The sequence below is a fragment of the Trachurus trachurus genome (genome assembly GCF_905171665.1).
Source record: "Trachurus trachurus genome assembly, chromosome: 3".
Classification (NCBI taxonomy): Eukaryota; Metazoa; Chordata; class Actinopteri; order Carangiformes; family Carangidae; genus Trachurus; species Trachurus trachurus.
In genome coordinates, this window is record NC_139893.1 from 32,255,542 (window position 1) to 32,281,736 (window position 26,195).

Sequence of the window (26,195 nt, forward strand, 5' to 3'; positions counted from 1 at the left end):
TGAAATCGGGCCGGTGGATTTGGAGAAAATGACCAAAAACCAAACAGGCGATTTTAAAAAGACGACAACCGCGCGGGTTACTTTTTTTTTTTTAAACCAAAAGTTAAAATTTCTTCAAATTTCTCCAAACTCGGATATATCATCTGGGGGTCCGAGGGGAGTCCATCGCAGAAGGTTTGGTTGAAATCGTGCCGGTGGTTTTGGAGAAAATGACCAAAAACCAAACAGGCGATTTTAAAAAGACGACATTCGCGCGGGTTACTTTTTTTTTTTTTGACCAAAAATTAAAATTTCTTCAAATTTCTCCAAACTCGGATATATCATCTGGGGGTCCGAGGGGAGTCCATCGCAGAAGGTTTGGTTGAAATCGTGCCGGTGGTTTTGGAGAAAATGACCAAAAACCAAACAGGCGATTTTAAAAAGACGACAACCGCGCGGGTTACTTTTTTTTTTTTGACCAAAAATTAAAATTTCTCCAAACTCGGGTATATAATCTGGGGGTCCAACGCAGAAGGTTTGGTTGAAATCGGGTCGGTGGTTTTGGAGAAAATTACCAAAAACCAAACAGGCGATTTTAAAAAGACGACAACCGCGCGGGTTACTTTTTCTTTTTTTTGACCAAAAATTAAAATTTATTCAAATTTCTCCAAACTCGGATATATCATCTGGGGGTCCGAGGGGAGTCCAACGCAGAAGGTTTGGTTGAAATCGGGCCGGTGGTTTTGGAGAAAATGACCAAAAACCAAACAGGCGATTTTAAAAAGACGACAACCGTGCGGGTTACTTTTTTTTTTTTTTGACCAAAAATTAAAATTTCTTCAAATTTCTCCAAACTCGGATATATCATCTGGGGGTCCGAGGGGAGTCCAACGCAGAAGGTTTGGTTGAAATCGGGCCGGTGGTTTTGGAGAAAATGACCAAAAACCAAACAGGCGATTTTAAAAAGACGACAATTACTTCTTTTTTTTTTGACCAAAAATTTAAATTTCTTCAAATATCTCCAAACTCGGATATATCATCTGGGGGTCCGAGGGGAGTCCAACGCAGAAGGTTTGGTTGAAATCGGGCTGGTGGTTTTGGAGAAAATGACCAAAAACCAAACCGGCGATTTTAAAGATGTTTAGTGCTAAAGCTAAACATTGGCTTAAGCAGCAGCAGAAATGTGAACATTAACTTCTCTCAAGTCACTGTCAATACAGCATTTTACTAATGTTTAATGTATTTAATTTGTGCAATTTCTTAATCTAAATTTTGTAGCTGTGTTTATTTATTCATGATAACTATTCACTGTATTATTCACTGTATTTGTATTATTGCACTTATTGTAACGGTATTCAGTATCTTTTATCCTTCTTTAGCCTGACCAGGGACAAAGACTGCAAATTAGCTGAAGCTAGACGTCTTGTATGCATAGCATTTTTCATTCTTTGTGGCAATGTTGTATGTATCGTCCCTGCTAAATAAACATTAAAATAAAAAAATAATAGGACATCAATAAATGTCACGTCCTCGTTTGAGGACATTGGGACTATGTTATGTTATTAAAGTACCATGTTGTTGTCTTTTTTTGTGATATCACCACAAGAGGGCGCAGGCAGTGTCCCTAAATGTGGCTAATGGGTCAAAGTTTTTAAAAATGGAGTATCACGGTGCAAAGAGGCAAAAATAATGTCCTCGTATGAGGACGCAGGGTCTCAGGAGGATTCACATTTCTTAAAAACTACTCGTTATTACTTGACCGTTCCACTTCAGACTGATAGTACTTGACATCAGGATGACACTCAGAAAAAATCAGGCCAATCTGATGTGGCATTTTAGAATAAAACCCCTTTGAACTTCCATATGTCACTGTATTCTATATACAGTAGGATTCATTGTTTTTCGACCCAATGTCCTAGTATGAGGACACAGATTTTTGAGAGAACTACTTATTGTAGAAAGCTGAAATTTTGAATTTACACAAATTGGGCCCTTCTGGTCCCAAACAGCAAATACAGTTTTTTTATGTTGAGATAATCCCAGTGTCCTCATATGAGAACATCATTTTTTGCAAAAACTACTTCCTGCACAAAGACAAACTTTAGGTATTGTACTTATTAGGTCCTACTTATCCCAGATAGCAAGGAGAAATAAAAAATGCACACCAGAAAAAAGCTCGGGTCTCAGGAAGTTAATGTCATGTGACCATGAACTGAAGCTTCCTTCCTGTGGAGCCTAGAAGTGGCGGACTGGGACAATAATTCAGGCCGGGAATTTGATGCCATTGCAGGCCACCCTTCTCTCTCACACACACACACAAACACTTCTCTGTGTATGATAATGATTGCACACACAACCCAGAAACACCCCAGAAAGACAGGTGTCTGTGAACACAGCCTATAAAGTTTATAGTTGTACTATATAGAGCTTGTATATATTATAATGATAGTCAAACTATCATTTATGGTGCAGAATTACAATAAAGAAAACTGCTGAATTTTCACAGATTCTGGACTGGAGGAGCCAGGAGCCACAAAGCTTTAATAGAGTAAACAAAAAAGCTAGCTGTATTTAATTACGATTTATTATTTCAGCATGTATAAACTATCCTGTAGTGGCTCAAACATTATGCAACAAAATCATATCTTTCATTCATCTCCTCCTCTCTCCTCCTCTCTCCTCCTCTCCCCTCCTCTCCTCCTCTCCTCTCCTCTCCTCTCCCCTCCTCTCCTCTCCTCTCCTCCCCTCTCCTCCTCTCCTCTCCTCTCCTCTCCTCTCCTCTCCTCTCCTCTCCTCTCCTCTCCTCTCCTCTCCTCTCCTCCTCTCCTCCCCTCTCCTCCCCTCTCCTCCTCTCCTCTCCTCTCCTCAGTATATTTTTGAACTGTCATTTTCTGTTGTCCTCTGTTGCTCACCCTGAGGTTTCTCCTGTTTTTCCCTGTTAAAAGGGTTTCCATGGAGTTTTTCCTCAGTCGATGTGAGGGTCTAAGGACAGAGGATGTTGTTATGATGCCATGTAAAGCCCTTTGAGACAAACTGTTTGTAAAAACGGGCTATACAAATAAAATTGCCTTGCCTTGCCTTGCCTAGGTATTCTGGATTGATTGTCGGGCCGTGTGCCTGTGTGTGTGTGTGTGTGTGTGTGTGTGTGTGTGTGTGTGTGTGTGTGTGTGTGTGTGTGTGTGTGTGTGTGTGTGTGTGTGTGTGTGTGTGTGTGTGGAGGGGGCTGGGGCGGCACATGTGGCTTCCACTATTGTTGCTTAGAGGTGATGGGATTAACCCTCCGTGAGACACACAGTCTGCGGTGGTGACGGTGATTGAACGATAAACACAATGAAAGCTATGCCGTTTTTTGACTGAGCTTCCCTCCTGGTGAACATGTCACTTATTTTGCAACATTTCGCTGCATCTGTGGCAAGGGCTTTCCATTTTCTGTCCCTCTCTCTCTGCTCCACCTTTCCTTTTCTTCTGTCCCTCCATTTCTCTCGACTACTAGTGAAGACAGCGGAGCTAATTGATTGTTGTGTGACGCCGACAGGTCGCCGAGCAGTGTCACATAACGAGATGGATTGATTTGATTGGCCCGGGCGTCCGGTAACTCTAGTCAGTCCGGTGACTGTTCAAGTCAGGCCAGGATGACCATCAAGCGTCCCGGTGCTCCCGATGGCCAGTCCGCCACTGGAGCCTAGTGTTGATGTCCATGAGCCTCAGTCAGTACGTTTACATGACACTTGAAAAAACCGAATTATTGCCTTAATCCGACTATAACTGAACAACTGAAGTGCATGTAAACACCTTAGTCCGACTGAAATCGGAGTTGAGAACTCCGATTAAGACACCCAGATAATGCGATTGGAATTCGATTTTCTCCGTCATGTATACACCTTAATCAGAGTATAACTGGACAATGCATGTGCGCATGCGCCACAACCGTAGAGACGGCACAAAGTGGAGCAGAGAAGCCGCCCGAACCAGGCAAAGTAAAGAAAAAAACCCAACATCAGCGCCGATTCAATGCATTTCACACAGCGCCACCAGCAAGAGTGTTTTATTAAAAAAAAGAGAGAGAGAGAGAGAGAGAGAGAGAGGAAGCCCGTATCCTATTCTCAGCGCGCATCCAGCCCAGACTGGCGCGTCTGGTCGGGAACTGCAGTTGAGAATTTATTATTAAGCTTACTAAGTTGTTTATATTCAGTTTTTTACGAGGTGACAGAAAAGTCAACAGGACAGGGGGGCGTATTAACCGGCTGAAGCAACGGGTGACGCCGCATGCGGGGGCGGACCCCGTCAGTTATTCGTTTTTTTCAGTTGCATGTATATTGAGACAAGGACAGAAGTCCGACTTGACGCCAAAATCGAATTTTGAGCATAGCTCGATTAAGCTCTGCATGTAAACGTACTGAGTGTCTCCACAGTGGGATCATCAAACCAACACTGTTCTCTGAGCTACAGGACTTTAACCTGACCTCTCACACTGGGAAGCTGCTTTGACCTTTGACCCTGAACCAAGCAAAGAGGGAAAACTCAGATCTACATCACATCTGCTCAGCTTCAGCTACAGTGGCTGATCTAGCTGTTCTGTTAGCAGCTTCATCTGAGAGCCAGCTCATCATCATCATCATCATCATCGTCACCACACTGACCTCTGAGTGACCTCTGACCCTTCACCTTCTACCAGCTGTAGTAACATGGAGTCACAATCAGTCGCTGCTTCAAACTCCACATATTTGAACTGAACACAGACAAAAGTCCAACAGGTCCAGTCAGTGAACTCACCTCAGAGTCTCCAGTCTACAGTTTGGACTCTCCAGTCCAGCACACAGAACCTTCACTGATGAATTGCTCAGGTTGTTGAGACTCAGGTCCAGTTCTGTCAGGTGGGAGGGATTGGACTTCAGAGCTGAGGCCACGACTTCACAATGACTCTCTGAGAGTCCACAACCACCAAGTCTGTGAAGAGAGAAAATATCAAAGTGTTAGAATCAAATCAGATGAAAGCTGCAGTAAAAACACAGTTGATGCATCTGATGACACTTACACCCACTGACACGCACGGACACACACACACTCAGGGACCACAATGGAAATAAGCCGATGGCTTTTTTGTGTTTTTATCCCTTTGGTAGCAGTTGTGTTGACGTATGTTTTATTGTTTTTAAAACATTCTGTATGTTGCCAATAAAGATGTCTATCTATCTATCTATGACAGGATGTGATGATGTGATGAACATCTGAGCTTCAGCTCATCTTCTCTGACTGTGTTTGACAGGAAACATCGATCCATGTGTGTGTGTGTGTGTGTGTGTGTGTGTGTGTGTGTGTGTGTGTGTGTGTGTGTGTGTGTGTGTGTGTGTGTGTGTGTGTGCCTGTGTCTGTGTCTGTGTCTGTGTGTGTATCAGAGTCACAATACTTTATTCATCCCAAAAGGGCAATTAATTTATTCGGTCAGCCCATCCATAATAAATAGAATAAGATATAATAAAAGACAACAATAATACCAGCATCATCATCCACACAACAACATCAGCACCAACCAATGACCCACAGTAAAGAAGCGATATCCCAGAACCAAGATCAGTGGGTTATGCTTACTATACATTTTGTGCATTTACTGTAAAAGGATAATTCATCTTTTTTGAAGAGGGGTTGTATGAGCTGCAAATGCCCATTAAGTCTAATATCTGCAGCAGAAAGATCTCTGCTCTCCCCCACTGAGAAACACCGGCACATCTGCACCGAAGCACCGCCTATCGGCTGTTGGGATCAGCGGTGTGTGGAAGATGCAGAGTGATACAGCACATTTTGGAACCTGCCCATGTGGAAGAATACTGGGTGAGTTGGTTAGTTCCAGATAAGCTAACTTTTTTCTGACCAACTGATGCATTGTAATTTTTTTCTTTCTATCGCACCATTGAACTGGTGTATTATTTTGAGACAGACTTTTGGTATGCAGCGAAAATACACTGATTAATTGTTCCTCATACACAGCTGTTTACTGCCTGTGTGTCGGTGCAGCATGTTGCGCCGGTGTTTCTCAGTGGGGGAGGCAGAGATCTTTCTACTTCAGATAGTAAACTTAGTGGCCATTTGTGCCTCATACAACCCCACTTCAAAAAAATTCTGGACTATCCCTTTACTATTCTTCTCCTCTCGATCCAGGCGCCCAAAGGCGAGTGTGTGGCGGATCCAGCTGTTCTGTTAGCAGCTTCATCTGAGAGCCAGTTCATCATTATCATCATCATTATCATCATCATCATCATCATCATCATCATCATCATCATCATCATCATCATCATCATCATCGTCACCACACTGACCTCTGAGTGACCTCTGCACCTTCACCTTCTACCAGCTGTAGTAACATGGAGTCACAATCAGTCACTGCTTCAAACTGAACTTCACACAGACAAAAGTCCAAGAGGTCCAGTCAGTGAACTCACCTCAGAGTCTCCAGTCTACAGTTTGGACTCTCCAGTCCAGCACAAAGAACCTCCACTGATGAATTATTCAGGTAGTTTCTACTCAGGTCCAGTTCTGTCAGGTGGGAGGGGTTGGACTTCAGAGCTGAGGCCACAACTTCACAGTGACTCTCTGAGAGTTCACAACCACCAAGTCTGTGAAGAGAGAAAATATCAAAGTGTCAGAATCAAATCAGATGAAAGCTGCAGTAAAAACACAGTTGATGCATCTGATGACAGGACGTGATGATGTGATGAACATCTGAGCTTCAGCTCATCTTCTCTGACTGAGTCTGACAGAACACAATGATACTCATCAGTCTCACAGGATGGACGGGACCCTGAAGCAAAGCCTGCTGTTATGAGACAGTCTGGTGGGATTTACGGTAGAGTGGTTGCTAGGGACTCACTGACATACGTGAAAAGGGGGCGTGGTGTTGGGGGATTCTCTAAATTGTTGGCGGCTGCTCCCGCAAGGAGAGTCGGGATTTTGGGCTGGGAGCAGGCAGAAGGCAGAGCCCACGAGGAAGACGCCACAGGAAAAAGGCGACTCAACGACACCGAGAAGACTGAAACGACATCCACCACACCACCACTTGGTTTTCTTTTTGACCCACACTTAATGAACTTAAACAACGAAACAAGGAGCGGGCTGTCCGAGAAACCGAAGAAAGGAGACGGCCAGCGCCGACCACGGACAGGGCACGCGCAGCTAACCTGGGTGAGTTTTCCCACAACACACGTCCCCTCCAGATAGGAAACAATTGCACTCACCCAGGACAGTAACTACACTTACACGTCAATGCATCACGCAGGGACTGGTAAGGTTTTATGTTAGGTGCTGGGCTAACCTTTGGGAGGGGGTGTTTGAGTAGGTAGAGCCGAGGCTAGCCTAGCACCATAACACCTGCTCACTTCATCCCTTACGTAAGTCAAGCTAAAAAATAATGAAAATGAATAAAACTCTGTTTATGTGAACTATTGATCTAAACTACTGACCAATAATTATATTGATCATGTCTAGACTCACCGAGCCTTCCTGCAGTTCCTCACAGCTGGGATCAGTCTCCGTCGTCCATCCAATGATGTGTTGTACTTGTCCAGGTCGAACTCATCCAGAACCTGCTCTGACATCTGCAGCATGTAGGCCAGAGCTGAACACTGGATCTCAGAGAGTTTCTCCTCTGATCTGTTCTCTGACTTGAGGAACTGTTGGATCTCCTGATGAACTGACTGGTCCTTCATCTCCGTCAGACAGTGGAAGATGTTGACGCTTCTGTCAGGAGAGATGTAATCAGTCCTCATTTCCTTGAGGTTGTTGGTGGTTCTCTGGATGGTTCCTGGACTGTTGTCTGTCTGACCCAGCAGACCTCCTAACAGCCTCTGGTTGGACTCCAGAGAGAGGCCATGAAGGAAGCGAACAAACAGGTCCAGGTGACCATTTTTACTACAGATGGATTCCTCCAAGACTCTCTTCAGGAAGTCATCCAGGGTTAAATCAAGATGTTGTTCTACCAGGAACTCTTTGAGGACCTCTATGTTCTTGGTGGTGAAACAGTGGAACATGTAGACTGCAGCCAAAAACTCCTGAACACTCAGATGAACAAAGCAGTAGACTGTTTTCTGGAAGATCACGCTCTCTCTTTTGAAGATCTCAGTACAGAGTCCTGAGTTCACCAAGGCCTCTGTGACATCCAGACCACACTGCTCCAGGTCTTCTTGGTAGAACATGATGTTTCCTTCCTCCAGCTGTTCAAACGCCAGCCTCCCCAGCTTCAGAAGAACTTCCCTGTCGGCCTCGATCAGCTCCTGTGGACTCGTCTCATGTCCTTCACCGTACTTGTTTTTCTTCCTCTTTGTCTGGACCAGCAGGAAGTGTGAGAACAGGTCCGTCGTGGTCTTGGGCAGCTCTCCTCTCTGGTCTGTGGTCAACATGTGCTCCAGAACTGTAGCACTGATCCAGCAGAAGACCGGGACTTGACACATGATGTGGAGGGTCCTGGACTTCTTGATGTGTGAGATGATTCTTCTGGACAGATCTTCATCACTGGACCTCCTCCTGAAGTACTCCTCCATCTGGGCGTCAGTGAAGCCTCGGACCTCTGTTACCCTGTCAACACATGTTGGAGGGATCTGATTGGCTGATGCAGGTCTGGAGGTGATCCAGACCAGAGCCGAGGGAAGCAGATTCCCCTGGATGAGGTTTGTCAGCAGCACGTTGACTGATGACGTCTGTGTGACATCAGACACAACCTCCCTGTTGTTGAAGTCCAGTGACAGTCGGCTTTCATCCAGGCCGTCAAAGATGAAGAGGAGTTTACAGACAGACAGCTGCTCTGCTGTGACCTTCTGTAATGTTGGATGGAAAACATGGAGCAGCCTGAGAAGACTCAACCGCTGATCTCTGATCAGGTTCAGCTCCCTGAACGAAAGCAGAACCAGCAGACTGACATCTTGGTTCTCCAAGCCCTCTGCCCAGTCCAGAGTGAACTTCTGCACCGAGAAGGTTTTTCCAACACCAGCGACGCCGTTGGTCAGAACCACTCTGATGGCTCTCTGTTGGACAGGTGAGACCGTAGAGACGTCCTCTCTCTGCTGGACAGGTAAGTCTTTAAAGATGTCGTTGCACTTGATTGGAGTGTCATGGAGGGTCTTCTTCTTGGACGTTGTCTCCAGCTGTCTCACCTCATGTTGGGTATTAACCTCTTCACTCTGTCCCTCTGTGATGTAGAGCTCAGTGTAGATCCTGTTGAGGAGGGTTACACTTCCTGTTCCACTTCCTGTTCCCTCGGTTCCTTCAGTCACTCGTTCACATCTGCTCCTCAGACTGATCTTATGTTGATCTAAAACCTCCTGCAGACCACGATCTGCTGAGAGAGAAGAGACAGAGTCAGACTGAAGACAGAAAGTCTGACAATCTGATCAGATTCTTTTCATCAGCTACAGAAAAACTACAGACAACAAAGAGAAGGTTTGAATCATCATCTTAAATGTTAGTGCTGTGTGATGGAACAATGACTCTGGAGAAAACAGGTCCTGGTTTCACAAATGACCACAACAGCAGACAGATGATCAGTCTCACTTTGTACACAGCTGCTCTGATTGGCTGTCTACAGTCTACCTCTGGTTCTGGGTCTTTTTCCACAATGGGGGCAGGAGGGGGGTCCTGAAGAACCAGACTGGTCCCAGTATGAGGCGAAGCACTGTCTGCAGAACCAGTGTCCACAGCTGGTGGAGACTGGATCCTTCAGGACGTCCTGACAGAGACCACAGCAGGACGGCTGCTGGTCCACAGAGACACCACTCCTCTTCCTCCTGTCAAGACATTTCAGGATCAGCAACATGTCACAGCTCCATGTCTGAGCTCTGATTGGTTAACCACCTAAAGGGGGGGGGGGGGGGGGGGGGGGCTTCAGTAACCAGAGGAGCAGAGAGAGAGAAAGTAGAGGAAGACGAGTGTAGAGAGACGAGCTGAATGAAGACCTGGTCCTGAACTGGTCTGGTTTCTGTCTCTGTTTATCTGTTTACCTTAAATCTGGACTCTAAAACAAACTCCCAGTTAGTTTGAGTCTCTTCAGTTCTGCGTCGTCTGGTTTTTACTACAAATGTGTGAAATGATTGAGAAGCTGTTGGTGGTGTTTTCCTCTGAACTTCTCTGTGACTCTTTCAGACACTGATCATGTGTTTGATGTTGGTTCTGGACTGAGTCCTATCAGCTCTTTAACTAATGAGCTCCTCATCCAGACGCTGCTGTGTGGCTCTAATGAACCTGTGTTGGAGCCCTGATCCAGTGTGAGGAGAGTGAAGCTGACAACAGAAGCTTCAGCAGCTCCACCTGAGCTTCACTACATGTTGTGGAGATGCTCAGACAGTCACAGACAGGAAACAGGAAACACTAATCACTCCTGTCTGGTTCCTAACTTTTCAAAATAAAAGTCTGTGTGTATCAGCCGCTTTAATCTCTACTGTGACTTCAGTTTAAAGGCTCAGACGTGTGGATCATTAAAGTGTTGGTGCAGCAACGTTCACACTGACTGAGGCTGATGACACAGTAACATGAGGACGCTGTGCTTCATCAGTCTGATGGACAGAGTGTGTGTGCATGTTTCTGTCTCCGAGGTTTGTTGTGAACCTTCAGAGTCTGATGGATCTGGTTCCTGGTTTCTCTGGTTTCCTTCACATGAGTCTAATGACTGAATCATCTTCAGCTCAGTTTACAGTAGAAACTGTCTCTTACCGTGACTCTGAAGGTCCAGGTCCAGGTCCAGAACTGAGGTCTGGAGGATTCAATTCTTTGGACCAGTCACTCTTCATGGACAGACAGATGGATCCTGGAGACTCTGCTCTCAGTCGCTGGTTCTGACCTCTGCAAACACAAACATGTTTTTATTCACATCACATTGATCAAAGATCAGTTTTCTGATCACAGATGCATTATGGGAAGTCTACAGTGACATCAGCGTCCAGCACAACACACTGTAGTGAAGGATGAAAGCAACACAGCAGCATCACGCATCGTGACACTGTACAACACCACAACAGACCAACACGTGAAACGACCTCCTGTGTAGCCTCCATCTGTGTGGACCCCAAAGCGACACACTGTCTCCATTTGGGTGGTGGTTTAGCTCCGACTGTGGGATCAAACCATGGCCCACTGCTCTGTCTCCAGAGCCCAGAGCAGCTGGAGACTCCAGATCACAGAGAACTAGCAGTGTAGAAAGTCAGATTGAAATGTAAACAACAGATCACTTTCCCTTTCTGAGGTTGATCTGCTGTTTTTGTGCAGATGTGTTTGATCAGATGTGTTTGATCATAAAATGTTGCAGTATTCCACCTCCACTATTATTTTATTCTTCCTCCATGACGTCCTGTCAGCTTTAGGACACTCTGACTGACTGGTGACTCTGCTGATGCTGATTCTACAATCTGGAGTTTGTCCGTTGTTATATTTTGACATTTATGGGACACTCAGTGCTTTTGACTTTGAGTGATCTAATCGATGAGGATTGATGCATGCTGGCTGCCTGATATTCTTAATTTGCATGTGTGAGTGGTCACTTTTCTCTGAGAATGCAGCTCCACGCTAACGTGGCTTCATACATGACAGACGACAGTCAGGTGGATTACAAGGGGTTTATTCTCCTGCAACACAGCAGACAACACAGCAATGGCATGGGTTAGAGTCGGTCTCGGGACAATCTGAATCATAGCAAGATCCTCTCTCCTCTGTGCTCAGCTCAGCAAACAAAAAAATAACCAATTCTGGTTATATAAAACAGAAACAAAAAAAATATATTACAGTGATCGTATAGTGTATATTGGTCTTTAAAACATACGTTAAAACCCCACATAATCCATTATATGGCTTTAAACTGAACAACACATTCAACACTCACCATGAGGTAAATACACAAAGCTAGTAAATTAGGGTTGTATATCTCCACCACTGAGGCCGATTCGATACGCATCTCGATACGCTGCCACCGATACGATACATTAACAATACACTGAAGCTCCTGTCGATACGCTGCGATACGATTCACTCCTTTTCACGATACGATGCGATTCAAAAATGATTTGATAACGATATGACTTAATTACAAAGAGATTTGGTTCGATATGATGTATCCATTTCGATACAGTTGTGATACGAGAGTTTCTTAGCCCACATCAGGTTTCTTACCTCAATACCACTATTCTGCCTCACTCTCTGTATCATTTGAGGGATGTAGCCTATATTTTGTTAATTTTTATGGGGCAAACAACTCATATTTGAAAGGTATAGTTGAGGTTTTTGCTCAAAAATAAATGCTAGACTTATACTTGAAATCCAGCTTAATCATCACCTATGGGCTTCTAGTCCTGTGTGGTGGTAAGTCTGCATTTTGGTCTTTTGCTATGTTTTTTTTTTTTTTTTTGCCTATTTTTGAGTGAGAAGTTGAGTTGTGACTTTGAGTGAGAAGTGTAGGCTAATTGTCCCATTGGTTGGGTTTAGGCAATGAAGAAAGGAGTTGGTTAAGTTTAGTAAAAAAGACCAGGTAGAGGTTAGACAGGCCAGATTGATAGAGTCCAGATAGGTAGAGAGAGTCCATCGACCAGCAACAGTGGGGAACATAGGACCTTTTATCAGAAAAATGTCCTATGTTCCCCAGTATGTATTGCAACCGGGGAACATAGGACCCTTTTTTGGTAAAAACGGGGAACTTAGGACCCATTTTCAAAAAGAGGGTTCTAAGTTCCCCCATAGGGGAACATAGAATATGAACATGTAAAATGGTTTAAGCCATACTTATCTGACAGGTTTCAATTTGTTAATGTTAATAACGACCATTCAGAGTATAGCAGAGTTACGTATGGTGTACCGCAGGGTTCAGTCTTAGGGCCAATCCTCTTCATTCTTTACATGCTCCCATTAGGTGGCATCATCCGGAAGCACTCAATCAATTTTCACTGTTATGCAGATGACACGCAACTCTACTTGTACATGGAGCCAGATGACAGAAGCCGCCTCATCAATCTGCAAGACTGTCTGAAAGACATTAGATCCTGGATGTCCTCTAACTTCTTGCTACTGAATTCAGATAAAACAGAGGTCATTGTGTTTGGACCTAAACATCTCAGGGACACGTTCTCTAATCAGATCGCTACTCTAGATGGCATCACCCTGACCCCGAGTACAACTGCGAGGAACCTTGGAGTCATTTTTGACCAGGACCTTTCCTTTAGCTCCCACATAAAACACGTGACTAGGACCGACTTCTTCCATCTGCGCAGTATCACTAAGATTAGGAATATTCTCTCCCAGAGTGATGCTGAGAAACTAGTGCATGCATGTATCACTTCTAGGCTAGACTACTGCAACTCTCTCCTGTCAGGATGTCCGAAAAACTCTCTAAAGAGTCTCCAGCTGGTCCAGAATGCCGCAGCGAGGGTTTTGACAGGAGTTAGGAAGAGAGAGCACATCTCTCCCACCTTAGCTTCTCTCCACTGGCTTCCTGTAGGATTTAGAATAGACTTCAAAATCCTTCTGCTGACTTATAAGGCTCTTAATGATAAAGCTCCAACCTATCTGAAAGAACTAATCATTCCTTACTGTCCTAACAGAGCACTCCGCTCCCAGAACGCAGGTCTGTTAGTGACTCCCAGTATCTCTAAAAACAGACTGGGAGGTAGAGCCTTCAGTTACCGGGCTCCTTTACTGTGGAACCAGCTCTCTCCATGGGTCAAAGAGGCAGACACTCTAGCTACATTTAAGTCTAGACTTAAGACCTTCCTCTATGACAGGGCTTTTAGTTAGGGCTGGTTCAGGTAGCTCTGAACCATTTTATAGCTACGCTGCTATAGGCTTATGGCGCATTTCCACTAGCACGGCTCGGCTCGGTACGGCACGGCTCGGCGCGCTATTGCGTGTTTCCACTAGCACGCAGTACCTGCAACCGGGTACATTTTTGGTATCACCTCAGCCCTGGTTCCAAGCGAGCCGAAGCGTTACTAAAACGTGACGTCAGCCGACTGCCTTCCACTGATTGGCCGATGAGTGTCGTCACTGGAAGCGACGACCGACAACAGAAATGTTCCTGCTGAAGCCTGAAGTCTGTTATTACCAGAGAATTTCTAATATTGGGACTGGCTCTGTTATTACGTGACTTTATTAAGTTTTAATATTTTTTCATGCGAGAAAGTAACTGTTTAGATCCCCATGTGCGGTTAGTTTATCCAAACGACGGCTGTTTAGAAGTTTGCCCCGATGTTTTTCGAGTGTGAAGCTCCAGGTCCGAGCAGCGACCGCGACATCACAGAGGCAGCAGCCCGGCTCCTGACGTGCTCCGCCGGCCAGCCTACCACCGTCACCCCGAGGAGAACAGACCGCTAATTAACTTCCCCGATGGCTTTTAGAGGTTTACCACCGGCTGGTTAAACTCTTAAATGTTGGTCTCATTGATGAAATCTAACAATTGTGGCTGTAGCAGAAGTTTGTTTGTGGTTAGACAGAAGAGCAGCACTGCCTTGGGGTCTGTACGCACAGAAAACACCACATTTACATCAATAAATAAATGTTTTACAAAGAACCAGGCCGATCTCAGAGCTGGCAGGACTCTCCGGTAAGGCATATTGAACGGTTAAATGCCGGTGACGGGACGAGAGCAGTCAAAACGGCGGTTTAAAGCTAGCTACAGCGAGGGTAGGTTCACTTCCTGTTTTCAAAGTAAAAGCACCAATTCTATCGTAATGGCTTTCCTTATGATAAAAGGCAACGGGTATTTTATTTTGTGAAAATAACCGGAAGTGCGTTGCTCACTACGGCTAGCTTTAGTAACGCCGACTTCGTTGAAACAAAATTGTAAACAGCTGGTATTTTGTCAGATTTTCAACACGTTGGGGATCTAAACGACTACTTTCTCGCCTGAAAATGTTTCAAATGTTGCTAAAGTTATATATTTACAGAGTTTAGAGCGTTGCTCGGCGACGTGTAAATGACGTCACGGCGGTACTAGTGATACTCAGTTGTAATGGAAACACAACCAAACCGAGCCGAGCCGTGCCGTGCCGAGCCGTACCGAGCCGAGCCGTGCTAGTGGAAATGCGCCATTAGACTGCTGGGGACACATCTGGTTACACAGAGCCCTCTCCTTTCCTCTCCTCTCCTCTCCTCTCCTCTCCTCTCCTCAGTATATTTTTGAACTGTCATTTTCTGTTGTACTTTGTAGTTTGGCCTTGGTGTCTCGCACTCTCTCTGTGTTTCCGCAGATCCACCGGAGCTCCATCTCCCCCCCCCCCTTAACAGAGACTGCCTTCATCAACTCCTGCTAACATTTCCATATTTCGCACATTCTGTGACAAACTGTAAACTGTTTCTTGTCTGTAACAACATCTATTGCACGTCTGTCCGTCCTGGGTGAGGGATCCCTCCTCTGTTGCTCACCCTGAGGTTTCTCCGATTTTTCCCTGTTAAAAGGGTTTCCATGGAGCTTTTCCTCAGTCGATGTGAGGGTCTAAGGACAGAGGATGTTGTTACGATGCCATGTAAAGCCCTTTGAGACAAACTGTTTGTAAAAACGGGCTATACAAATAAAATTGCCTTGCCTTGCCTTGCCTAAAATGAAAACAACATTCATGCTAGGTTAGCTTCACTAACAAAGTCTCCAAAGAACGTGTTATGTGCTACAAATCACAGCAATGTTCAACCCAGTTGGCATAAAACATAACGAAAGTCATACACAGAAAAATATAAAGTATGAAACACTCCGGAAAATCAATAATTGTTTCGGACCTTGCGAGAGCACGTCTTACCATAGCAAGGTCCTCTCTCCTCTGTGTTGTTCCCATGCCCCCCCGCGATGTCAGTAGGTGGCGGTGTTGCGACTGTTTTGCCATAATTTAATATGGACACATCTGCTCCGTTACACATGTTTGGTATTGAAGTAATCCAAAAGTAACTGGGGTGCCGTTTGTAAATCGGCTCATGCTGAAACAACATTTTGTCATTTCGTTTCAAACCATGTTTAAAAAAGTGTCGTGAAATTTTTTTAAGTCACTTTTTAGCACATTTACAACAATATTTGTTAACTTAGAATTATATCAAATTGTTAAATTTAAATGTTAAATGTAAATACTAAATCCAACTCTAAACGTAAAACCTAAATCTAAATGTTAAATATAAATCTAAGATGTTAAAGTGTGTGAGTGTAAAGGTAAATATTTATGAAATACATAAATCACCTCCTGCCTGCGCTTTTGACCATGCCCCCTGCACTATCCCCTGCTCGTACAGCCCTGCCCACACCACTGACCCAGGACATTCAGATTTAGTTTAGTTTAGTTTAGTTTATTTAAAGGGACAACGAGGAGTTTTGGAAAAGCGAAGCGTTTTCACACTACATTTATGAGCCTCCCATTAACAAGTGTGGGTAGCGGAGATTCATCCACATTAACGTGAGACTTTTTTATAACCGAATAGAAACTCCTCGTTGTCCCTTTAAAGTGTAAAATCACCATGGTGCAACATGGTCTCGATACACTTTACAATAATAGGAATAGCAAGATCACTTTACACAAACAGTTTACAATAAATGATCAGAAAAATACAGATTTAACATTTAGATTTAGATTCAGTATTTATATTTAACATTAAACATTTATATTTAACTATTTAATATATTTCTAAGTTAACAAATATTGTTTAAAGCAGAAGTAAGCGATCCGGTCCTTTTGGCTAATGCTGCGTTCCAGGCAGGCTTTTGAAACCGTAAATTACAGCTTCAAGTCACGACTTACGACTTTGTAGCGTTCCAGGCAACCCACTCGTGTTTTTCCGACCTGTTTTACCTGTGAAAGTCACTATAACGGCCACTCGTAACTTCCGACCCGTGAACTCCTACCAGATCAAACTGATACAACTTCACAGGTCGGAAAAACACGAGTTACGAGTTGCCCTGAACGCACCATAACAGTCCTCGTCCCTACGTCACCACATTCACGCGCATCCCTTGGCTGCACACACAGCCCTGCATGCCGTTCTCTCTCCTCATTGGATAAAAACTGTAGGATACGAGAAAAGTTTTCTCCTCGGCTCAGAGCAGAGCAGAGGGACTGACAGACCCGTGTTTCGGACCAAACACTCCATGTAAGTGATTGCTGTCGGAAGATATAACTATTTAAGACTTATATTAACACAAATATATCACTTACTTCTGCTTTAAATGTGCTAAAAAGTTACTTTAAAAAAGTCATACCACTTTTTTAAACATGATTTGAAGCTAAATGTGACAAAATGTTGCTGTTTTTTTGCATGAGCCGCTTTACAAACGGCACCCCATAAGTAACTAAACATAATCCATTACATTACTTTAATTATGTGATACTTAGAGTAAGTCACATATTACTTTATTTTAACATATAATTTGTAATTGTACTGGATTACATTTTTAAAGTAACTCTCCCAACCCTGCACACAGGTCTGTATCTGTTCTCTTACTGTGACTCTGAAGGTCCAGATCCAGAACTGAATTCTGGAGGTTCTCCTTTGGACCGATCACTCTCCAGAGACTTTGATCTGTCCTCCTGTTTTGCCACATTACCATCCATCTTCAGTCAGTCTGAGAGGGAAACCAGTAACACACACACACACACACACACACACACACACACACACACACACACACACACACACACACACACACACACACACACACAGAATCAAGACACACCAAAATCCACAGAGGACAAACTATAATCACTTCCTTGTTTGATCCAGCTGTTGACCTCCACCACTATAGTACTTTGACATTAAATCCATGTTTATCCAGTCACCGTGACCTTTGACCTTTGATGTTTGTTCTGAGTTTGAAGAAGTTGTGTCGAGGTGAATCTGAGACAATGTGCTGACGTCAGTGTTGTTTTCGTTAACGATGACGATGACGAAATATTTTCGTTGACGCCCCTTTTTTTCATGACGATAACGAGACGGTGACGAGATAAACATGGCTCTCTGATGACGAAAACAGGACGAGACGTGTGTGAGTTTTCGTTGACGAGACGAGAACAGGCGTTAAATGTTAGTGGTAGGGCTGTGATCGCCTCTAAATTCCATATTATGGATTGTCATTACTCTAAGCTTCACATGATTTAGCAACGGCTCCGTCAAAAGTAGAACAACGCTGCTGAGACGAGCCGCGGGCCCACGGTGCGCCCGGTGCTTGTGATTAGAGCGGTCCTGATAAGAAACTCTGTTTTGACCAACATGTCGCTGCCACAACAAAAAAAGTTCAACAACGTCTTTATTTTCTGAAGAAGATGAGTTCTTTTAATGTGTCCACTGAGATGATGACTTTATTGTATAGAAGTTTTATCGAATCTGTTTTAACATTTTGCACTATTGCCTGGTTTGGAAACTTGACTGTAGCCAACAAAAACAGGCTGGGTAGCCTCATCAATGTGGCCAGTAAGATTTCTGGGAGGAGGCAAACCCATCTTATAGACCTTTATAAAAGGCAGGTGTTCAAGAAGGCCACTTCCATTCAGGAGTGCGTAGATCACCCCCTTCAGACCGAGTTTGAATTGTTACCTTCAGGTCGGAGGTTAAGGGTGCCCTCTATCAGGACAAATAGATATAGGTCTTCATTTGTTCCTTCTGCTATCATGATGCTGAACAGTGTTAAACAGTGAGATAATTGACAGCTGTCTTGACCACACAGTCTGCTTTATCCTACCTTGTTTGAATGCACTTGAATGCACTTTGTCTCTGTATGCACTTGGAAATTAATTACTCTGCCCAATATGTGTTGTTATGTGTTGCTCTATGTGCTGTTTTTCCTAACAGAGGTTGATTGCTCTGTGTGTGTGTTTTATGTGTATTTATTGGTATTGTATGTTTTTATGTATTTTGGACATCCTGGCTGCAAATCAATTTCCCAACTGGGACAATAAAGATAACTTTGAATTATCCCACTGTTTGTGCCTTAAAGTTTGAATAAATGTTGAATCTGTTCTCACATTTCAAACTTGTTTGTTTTGAGTCATTCCAGTTTTGCAGTACAGAGGCCTGTACCACGAAGCAGGATCACTGTCTTAGCGAGGTAACTTCAGGGTTAACCCTGGCTTTCCGGTAGGCTACCACGAAGCTGGATTCATTCTTCTGAGGTGAGTTACCATGGTAACTTACTCTAAACGGCTAACCTGCTCCGGGGCAGGGTAGCTTTCAGGATTGATCTGAATCCAGTAAAAGGCTCCACCCACCGACCAATCACCTGTACGGGAATAATGACACGTGTCCTCTCACCGGTAACCGGAGCCCAGATAGTCAGAAGAGCGTTATGGCTGTAATGTTTTATGATATTCAGCGTGCCCTTATTTTGAAATCCTTGTACCGGGGGTTACTGTTACCAAGGAGATGGAAATAAAAGTAGCGAAGCTCCGGACAGAGTTGCGGTGATTGTATCCACTTTATGATACGTTATGAAAACACATGAGTCTATCACAACAACGGATTTTCCGGGACAGATCAAATCCGTTGGATTATCACGCTGATTATAGGAGAGGTAGGCTGCCGGTTCTCGCAGCCCGGACTTCTGCAAAAAAAATTTTGAGGGTGTGTGTGTGTGTGCGCCAAGCGGACCCGTCTATAGAGACACGTGTCTATATGGGACAGGCTTTTATTTAATTCAGAACAAACCTTATGCTCAGCAAAGATGGAAAGACCTAGTATATAATAAAATGGTTCTGTTGTTCCTGTTTAAAAGAATCAGAACATAAGGAAAGAATCGGATCCAGAGCAGAATTAATTTACAAGTTTAATCAGCACTGATTAAACATTTAATAACTCGGGTCAGGCCACGACCACAGGCTTCTTCTTTTTTTTTTCCTTAGTGTGCGCTCCGATGCACTCACCTCGCTTCTCTCTGACGTGTCGGTGCTCTGGTTGTGATTGGTCAGCTCAGCCTACCCGGGGTTACTGTCAGCCTATCCAGCTGAACCAATCCACAACATTGTCACTCCGGATCAGCGGTACCACGACGCTGGTTATCAACTCGCTAACTCAAGCCCGGCTTGTCTTGCTGTGAATCTGTGAACGCGCACGTATAAAGGGCGGATTCAAGGCAGCTGACCAATCACAACCATGAGCACCGACGCATCAGAGAGAAGCAAAGTGAGCGCACCGTAGCGCACACTCCTGTGAGGAAAAAAAAAAAGAAGTCCGCGGTCGTGGTGTTGTGGTATTTTTCATCATAAATGACATGAAAGTTTGTAATAGGTTAATGCTGAAAGACAATATTATGCTACTATTAAAAAAGACATATACTCATTATGTATCTATTAGTTTAAGATTTAATGTTGATCGTCTTAAATGATCACAAATGATTATATAATGTTTTGTTCTGTATATCTAATTGAAAGGAGTATGTTTTGTGACTTAAAGATCAGCCAACTGCTTATGTGCAGCCAGAGAGAGAGAGGGGTAGATAAGAGGTCAACTAGCAAGCAGGTTCACATTATTATGCAGGGTCTGTGAGGGAAGTTGCCATCCCCTCGTCTCCCAACTGATAGTGTTAGGTCAGTGAGGATGGAGATGAGGGGAATTGGAGCTCTCAGAGAACAGTCGTGGTGAATCGACTTGGGAATAGACCTAGGCCTATATAAGCCTTCAACTTTTGGTAAGGAGTCAGTCACTTAACTACTCCTTGATGCATGTCTTGGGGTTGTGCTTTGCATGAAGCCTGATACTTTGTTACTTTTCTTTTCGAACTTTGTATCTGTAAGTGGCTCGGGTTGAACTTTGTTTGCTTTCTTGTTAAAGAAAATAAAAGACAACTCTACGTCGGATCCATCCTTTCCAGCGAGTTATTTTGAGTCCAGAATTTGTTTTTGGTGTGAGATGTAAGATTAGTTAATTAGCGCATTTTTCTGATCTTCATCATTTTGGCGAGCTATATCCAGGAGTTTGCTGGGAGAGGAAGACAACTGAGAGTTTGATCACGCGTTCTTCAAAGTCATTGAAAAGGTAAGCATGCGAAGTTAATTTGATTATAATTGCTTAAATAATTAATGCGTGGTCTGCTCTCAGGTGGTTTCAACTCTCACTCTCAAAAGAACCTTAGAATCATTAAGTGAAGCTGTTAAGGCTGGATCCGAATTCTGACTTTTCTAACCTTCACCTTTACTTTTTCTTTCTTCCTCTCTATAAATCTGACATCCTTTCAGATTGTGTAAATAAGTGACGCGTGCAGTTGCAGGAAGCGATTATTGTCGAGGGGACAAGCTTTGCAGCACGCAATCGCAGGAAGCGATGAGTAATTTGTCAGGTGGCAAATTTAAACTATAAGTGAGTGTAAGCGCACAGTCGCAGGTAGCGACCGGTTTAGGAAAAATATAGTCAAATTTAATAAGTGTAGTGCGCGTCGCGTGTGGCGACTTCTTTTGTCGTGTGGACAAATAAATCCATTAGAGGTATAATGGTCCGGTGATGCGTGTGATGATACACCTGCTCGAGTGAAGAGCCACTGGTAATATTCCGTCGAGGTAGACGTGAGCAAAGTGAATGCATGATCATTGTATATACGCAGAGGCCTACGATTAATCGTGTAATTATTCCATACTAATCTATCATATAATCTGAATGTGTGCGGTACCGATTAAGTGTTTGTGAACTGTTGTAAATGAAATGTGAATGAAGGGGGGAGAGAGAGAGTGAGAAGCTGCAGCGGAGCCTGTGTGGGTGTGTGTGGAGCTTCAGCGGAGAGTGTGTGTGTGGGGCTTTGTGTGTGAGAAGAAAGAGCCTGTGTGGGTAAAGCCTGTGTGTGGAAGAGATGAAAAGGGAGAGTGAGTGAGTTTGACAGAATCTGGTTGAAAAGTAGAAATATTGGGTTATAATGTGTTACATGTGAATTTGTATGTCAGTTAGGAATTTAGCCGAGTGTGAGGAGTTGTGTTTTAATAAGTAGATAGGAGAGAGGAGGATTTAGTTGAAATTTTTCAAGGATTAAGAGGATCGCTGAGTGTTGAAAGTTGTTAACTTGGCAATAAATCAGTAAAGATAAAAACTTTGGATGATGTTGGTTTGAGAGGGGTGCCTATAAACTAAGTGTGATTTAGGTGCTGGAGTGAATGTAGCTCATGGGTGAATGAGTAGAAAATAAATCATTGGGTAATAGAGCTGACGAATTTGTGAAGAAAGTGATAAAAATAAAAGTTAAAAAGCAATATATAAACTAATTGAATAGTAAGTGACCAGTATTAACTTCTAATAAAGTGAATGCGAGTAAGGAATACATAAGGTTAACAATAATTGAAACTTGAGAAAATTAGTTGTAAAATTTGAAATGCAAATATGCATAACAATAAAATTGCATTTGATGAAGATTTGATTTGAATTACTTAATAGCAATTAATAAAAATAGCATCCTCAACGGATGGATGAAACTAATCAAACTGATGAAACCTTGATCACCCTTAACGAAGGTGAAATTGAAACTCAAGGAATCAGGACTCACTTTTGGTTAGAGAACGTGTATAGAAATAAAAAGAGGGCTATATGTTGGCAAAGTGAGCATTTAATAAGCCAGAGGTTGTGGCATTTGACAACGTTTAAAAGCTTGGATCAAGCACAAGAGGATTATCCGTTTATACCGTGGGAAGACACATTAAAAAGTATTTGGAATTCTAGAAACTTGTCCTATATATTAGATCAACTTTGTAGGAGTCCCAGATCTAGAGCTAGTGTGTCTTTAACCCCGTTTCTGGCTATTCCAGAGGGGCTGACAGTTGCAGGGAAGAACAGTGGAACAGCAGATCCACGGCTGACTATATCAATTATCCCTCGACAGGTCAAGTGGGAGACAGGACAGTTTGGGATCCTTAATAAAGAAAACGCTCCTGACGAACATAATTCAATAAATGAATTAGACTTTGAACTTACTGACAAACAAAGAATAAAATACGGTATCACAGTTGGGCGAATTAATGCTTTAATAAGTATTATAAAAACAGACGAATCAACAACTAAACAACAGATAGAGACTACAACTAACTTGGACTTAACATCTGAGGCACCAGAAAGCATGGGTAATAAACCGGTGAAGGAAAACAGGATGCAATCACCAGTAGAGATGGTGATAAATCAGCATCCAGATCATGCATCTCAAATACGAAGCTGTATGAAAACGTGGCATAAAAGAATTACTGGGACTTTACAATGGCCTCTTGGGGGAACTTTCAATATTGCTTGTTGCAACGAAGTGGAAGCTAACATTAAACATTATAAATCTTTGGATAAAAGTAAAAAGCGTGAAGGGGAACGGGCCAAAGAAAGAGAGGTGTTAAGATGGTTTCGTTTGGCAGCTCGACGTCAGACCTTGGGTGCCACTCAGTTGCCTATTGTTGCGGAACAGGCTGATAAAGAAAAGGAGAAGTGCAGAAAAGAGCCTGCTGCTCCTTCAGCCCCTCCGCTGCATCTAGACCCCCCTCCATACACAGTCCATAAGGGAGGAGTCTCAGTGGGGCAGTTCCCAGCCAGAGGAACTAAAGTGGACAGGAAAGGCGGACTTAAGAAAATTTTCGGTGTCATGGGAGGAGCCGTCCTCTGATGAGGAAGAAGACGACAGTGATACGTCACGTGATGAGCGCATACTGAAGAGAATGCGCTCCACCCATGAAGCTGCACTGAAAAAAAAAAAAACAATCAAGGCAGTCTGCATTCAGTGTGGACTCTATGGAAGAAGTGCAGAATGATATTAAAATGTATAACATACCAAGAACATCTAAACAACAGGAAGAGGAAGACAGAAGAGAGTATGAACGAATTATAACACAATCACTGGACCGAAAGAAAAAAGAAAGAGGTGAAGCCAGTGTGAGAAGGAAATCCCTGTATGGAACAGCTGATGCATTCCAACAGGAGATTTCAGGCAAGCAGGCTCAATGGTCACCTGTAACATACCAACAACATTATCGACAAAAAACGAAAGCATGTGACACAATTTCTGAACAAATAAAACGACTGGAAGAAGAAATGAAAACTGTTGATGAGAAATTGAAAAGAAAAGTCGATTTCGATGTTAAAGACTCTCCCCCACACATGAAGATGGAGCTGACTGGTACAATGATTATGGAAGACAAAACCATAATAGAGACTCAACAAGCATACTTAAAAGAAATGCAACGTTTAAGAAGAATTCAACTGGATGGGCTACAAGAAGCTTTCGTATCTTCCAGAGATGTTAAACCAAAATCCCAAAGAGCCACAAACATTATGGTCAAAACACAAGACTGATGTGGGATTAGTAAAGTCAGCTGAACCAGTACGAGTACCACTTAGGAAAAATTTTATGTTGCCATATAAAAGACAATATCCACTCAAGCAACAGGCAATTGAAGGCATCAGGCCCATTATAGCAGGTCTGGTGGAAGCAGGAGTGTTGATTAAAACTAAAAGTCCCTGCAACACGCCGATCTTCCCCATAAAGAAACCAAATTCAAACGATTATCGATTAGTACATGATCTTAGAGCTATTAATGCCATAGTGGAGGCTGAGGTGCCTGTCGTTCCTGATCCACACACCCTGCTCTCCAACGTGCCTGCGGACTCCAAGTACTATACAGTCATTGATTTATGTTCTGCTTTTTTTAGTGTGCCTGTGCATCCAGACTCTCAGTATCTTTTTGCCTTTACATTTGAGAATAATCAGTACAAATATCAAAGGTTACCACAGGGCTATAAACATAGCCCAACAAAATTTAATTTAGTCTTAAGGGATGATTTGAATCATCTTGATATCAACAGTACTTTGATACAATATGTGGATGACATTCTGATATGCAGCCCAACGAAGGAGCAATGTGAGAGGGATTCCCTGGCTGTTCTGACTGCACTTGCAAAACAGGGTCATAAGGTCAGCAAAGAGAAACTCCAGTTCTGCTGTCAGGAGGTGGAGTATCTTAGCAGGAGATTGTGTGGAGATAAGAGGCTCATAGCCCCCTCACAACTCCAAGTGATAATTAAATCACCAAAACCACGGACAGTTTCACAGATGTTAACGTTTTTGGGAATGTGTGGTTACAGCAGACCATGGATCTGTGAATATGCTCTTAAAACAGCTCCACTGCGTGCAATTATTCATGCTGCAGGACAAAAAGACAGTGGTGCTCAGTTACAATGGACTGATGAGGCCGAAGCGGCATTTGAAGCTTTAAAGAGAGATTTACAGACTGCTCCAGCACTGGGACATCCAGATTATTCTAAACCTTTTCATTTGTATGTTGCTGAGAGAAATGGATACGCTTGTGCAGTATTGATGCAGGATGCGGGTTCGGTGAAACAACCCTTGGCTTATTATAGTACAAAGATGGATACTGTTGAAGCAGGACTGCCCCCATGTTATCAGGGATTGGCAGCAGCTGCATTTGCTTTTCAAAAAGCTTCAACTTTGACTATGGGACACCCGGTGATATTATATACAACGCATCAGTTGCATGCCCCGCTCACGAGTCCCAGATTTGTCTTAACGCAGGCCAGGAAGACTGGTTATGAAGTTATCTTGTCAGCACCAGAATTAACGATCCAGCGCTGCAAGACAGCCAACCCTGCAACCCGCATAACTTTACCTGAGGAGGGCTCTCCTCATGATTGTGTAGAGATAACTGACACATTTTTGAAACCTAGGAATGATCTGTATAATGAACCAATTGAGGCTGAACTAACTTTATTTGTGGATGGATCATGTTTCAGAGATGTCAGGGGTAACCACGCAGGTTATGCTGTTGTGGAACTCAAACATGATGGTACGTTCGAAAAACAACAAGCAATTCAAGTACCACAACCTTGTTCAGCACAGTTGGCAGAACTTAAAGCGCTGACTGCTGCGTGTAAGTTCAGTGAAAACAAACGTGTCAACATATACAGACTCACAATATGCTTATGGAGTGTGTCATGTGCATGGTAGTATTTGGAAGCAAAGAGGTTTTGTCCGAGCAGATGGATCACCTGTTATGCATGCTGAGGCTATTGCTGATCTTCTGATGGCGATGCAGCTCCCTTTAGCGGTTGCTATTATAAAATGCGCTGCCCACCAGAAGGCAAACTCATTGATTGCTAAGGGTAACAACTTAGCAGATGAAATGGCTAAACAAGCAGCAGCTAGTGAAACTATAGGTCCCATGCTGATGGTTGAAGATGATCCACCTCTAGCTGATGTGGCGTCTTTAATACTTGCTCAAGACAGGGCTGGTCCATATGAGCAGTCTGTCTGGAAGAATCGAGGTGCAGTT

General features: G+C 43.5%; 1 protein-coding gene across 6 annotated transcripts in view; it reads right to left on the bottom strand.

Moving 5' to 3' along the window:
• Nucleotides 1–26,195, bottom strand: part of LOC310984208 (protein NLRC3-like) — a 48,792-nt gene that overhangs the window by 15,769 nt on the left and 6,828 nt on the right. For 3 of the 6 annotated variants that reach the window (XM_083969366.1, XM_083969364.1, XM_083969362.1), the window contains exons 2-7: nt 17,413–17,533; nt 10,672–10,800; nt 9,556–9,749; nt 7,465–9,301; nt 6,417–6,590; nt 4,753–4,926 (exon numbers count right to left, since the gene is read on the bottom strand). In XM_083969366.1, the coding sequence (XP_083825492.1) occupies nt 4,753–4,926; nt 6,417–6,590; nt 7,465–9,301; nt 9,556–9,749; nt 10,672–10,800; nt 17,413–17,522 (2,618 nt within the window). In that variant the 5' untranslated portion in view covers nt 17,523–17,533. The remainder of the gene's footprint in view (nt 1–4,752; nt 4,927–6,416; nt 6,591–7,464; nt 9,302–9,555; nt 9,750–10,671; nt 10,801–17,412; nt 17,534–26,195) is intronic. The other 3 variants (XM_083969367.1, XM_083969365.1, XM_083969363.1) reach the window with 2 other exon arrangements.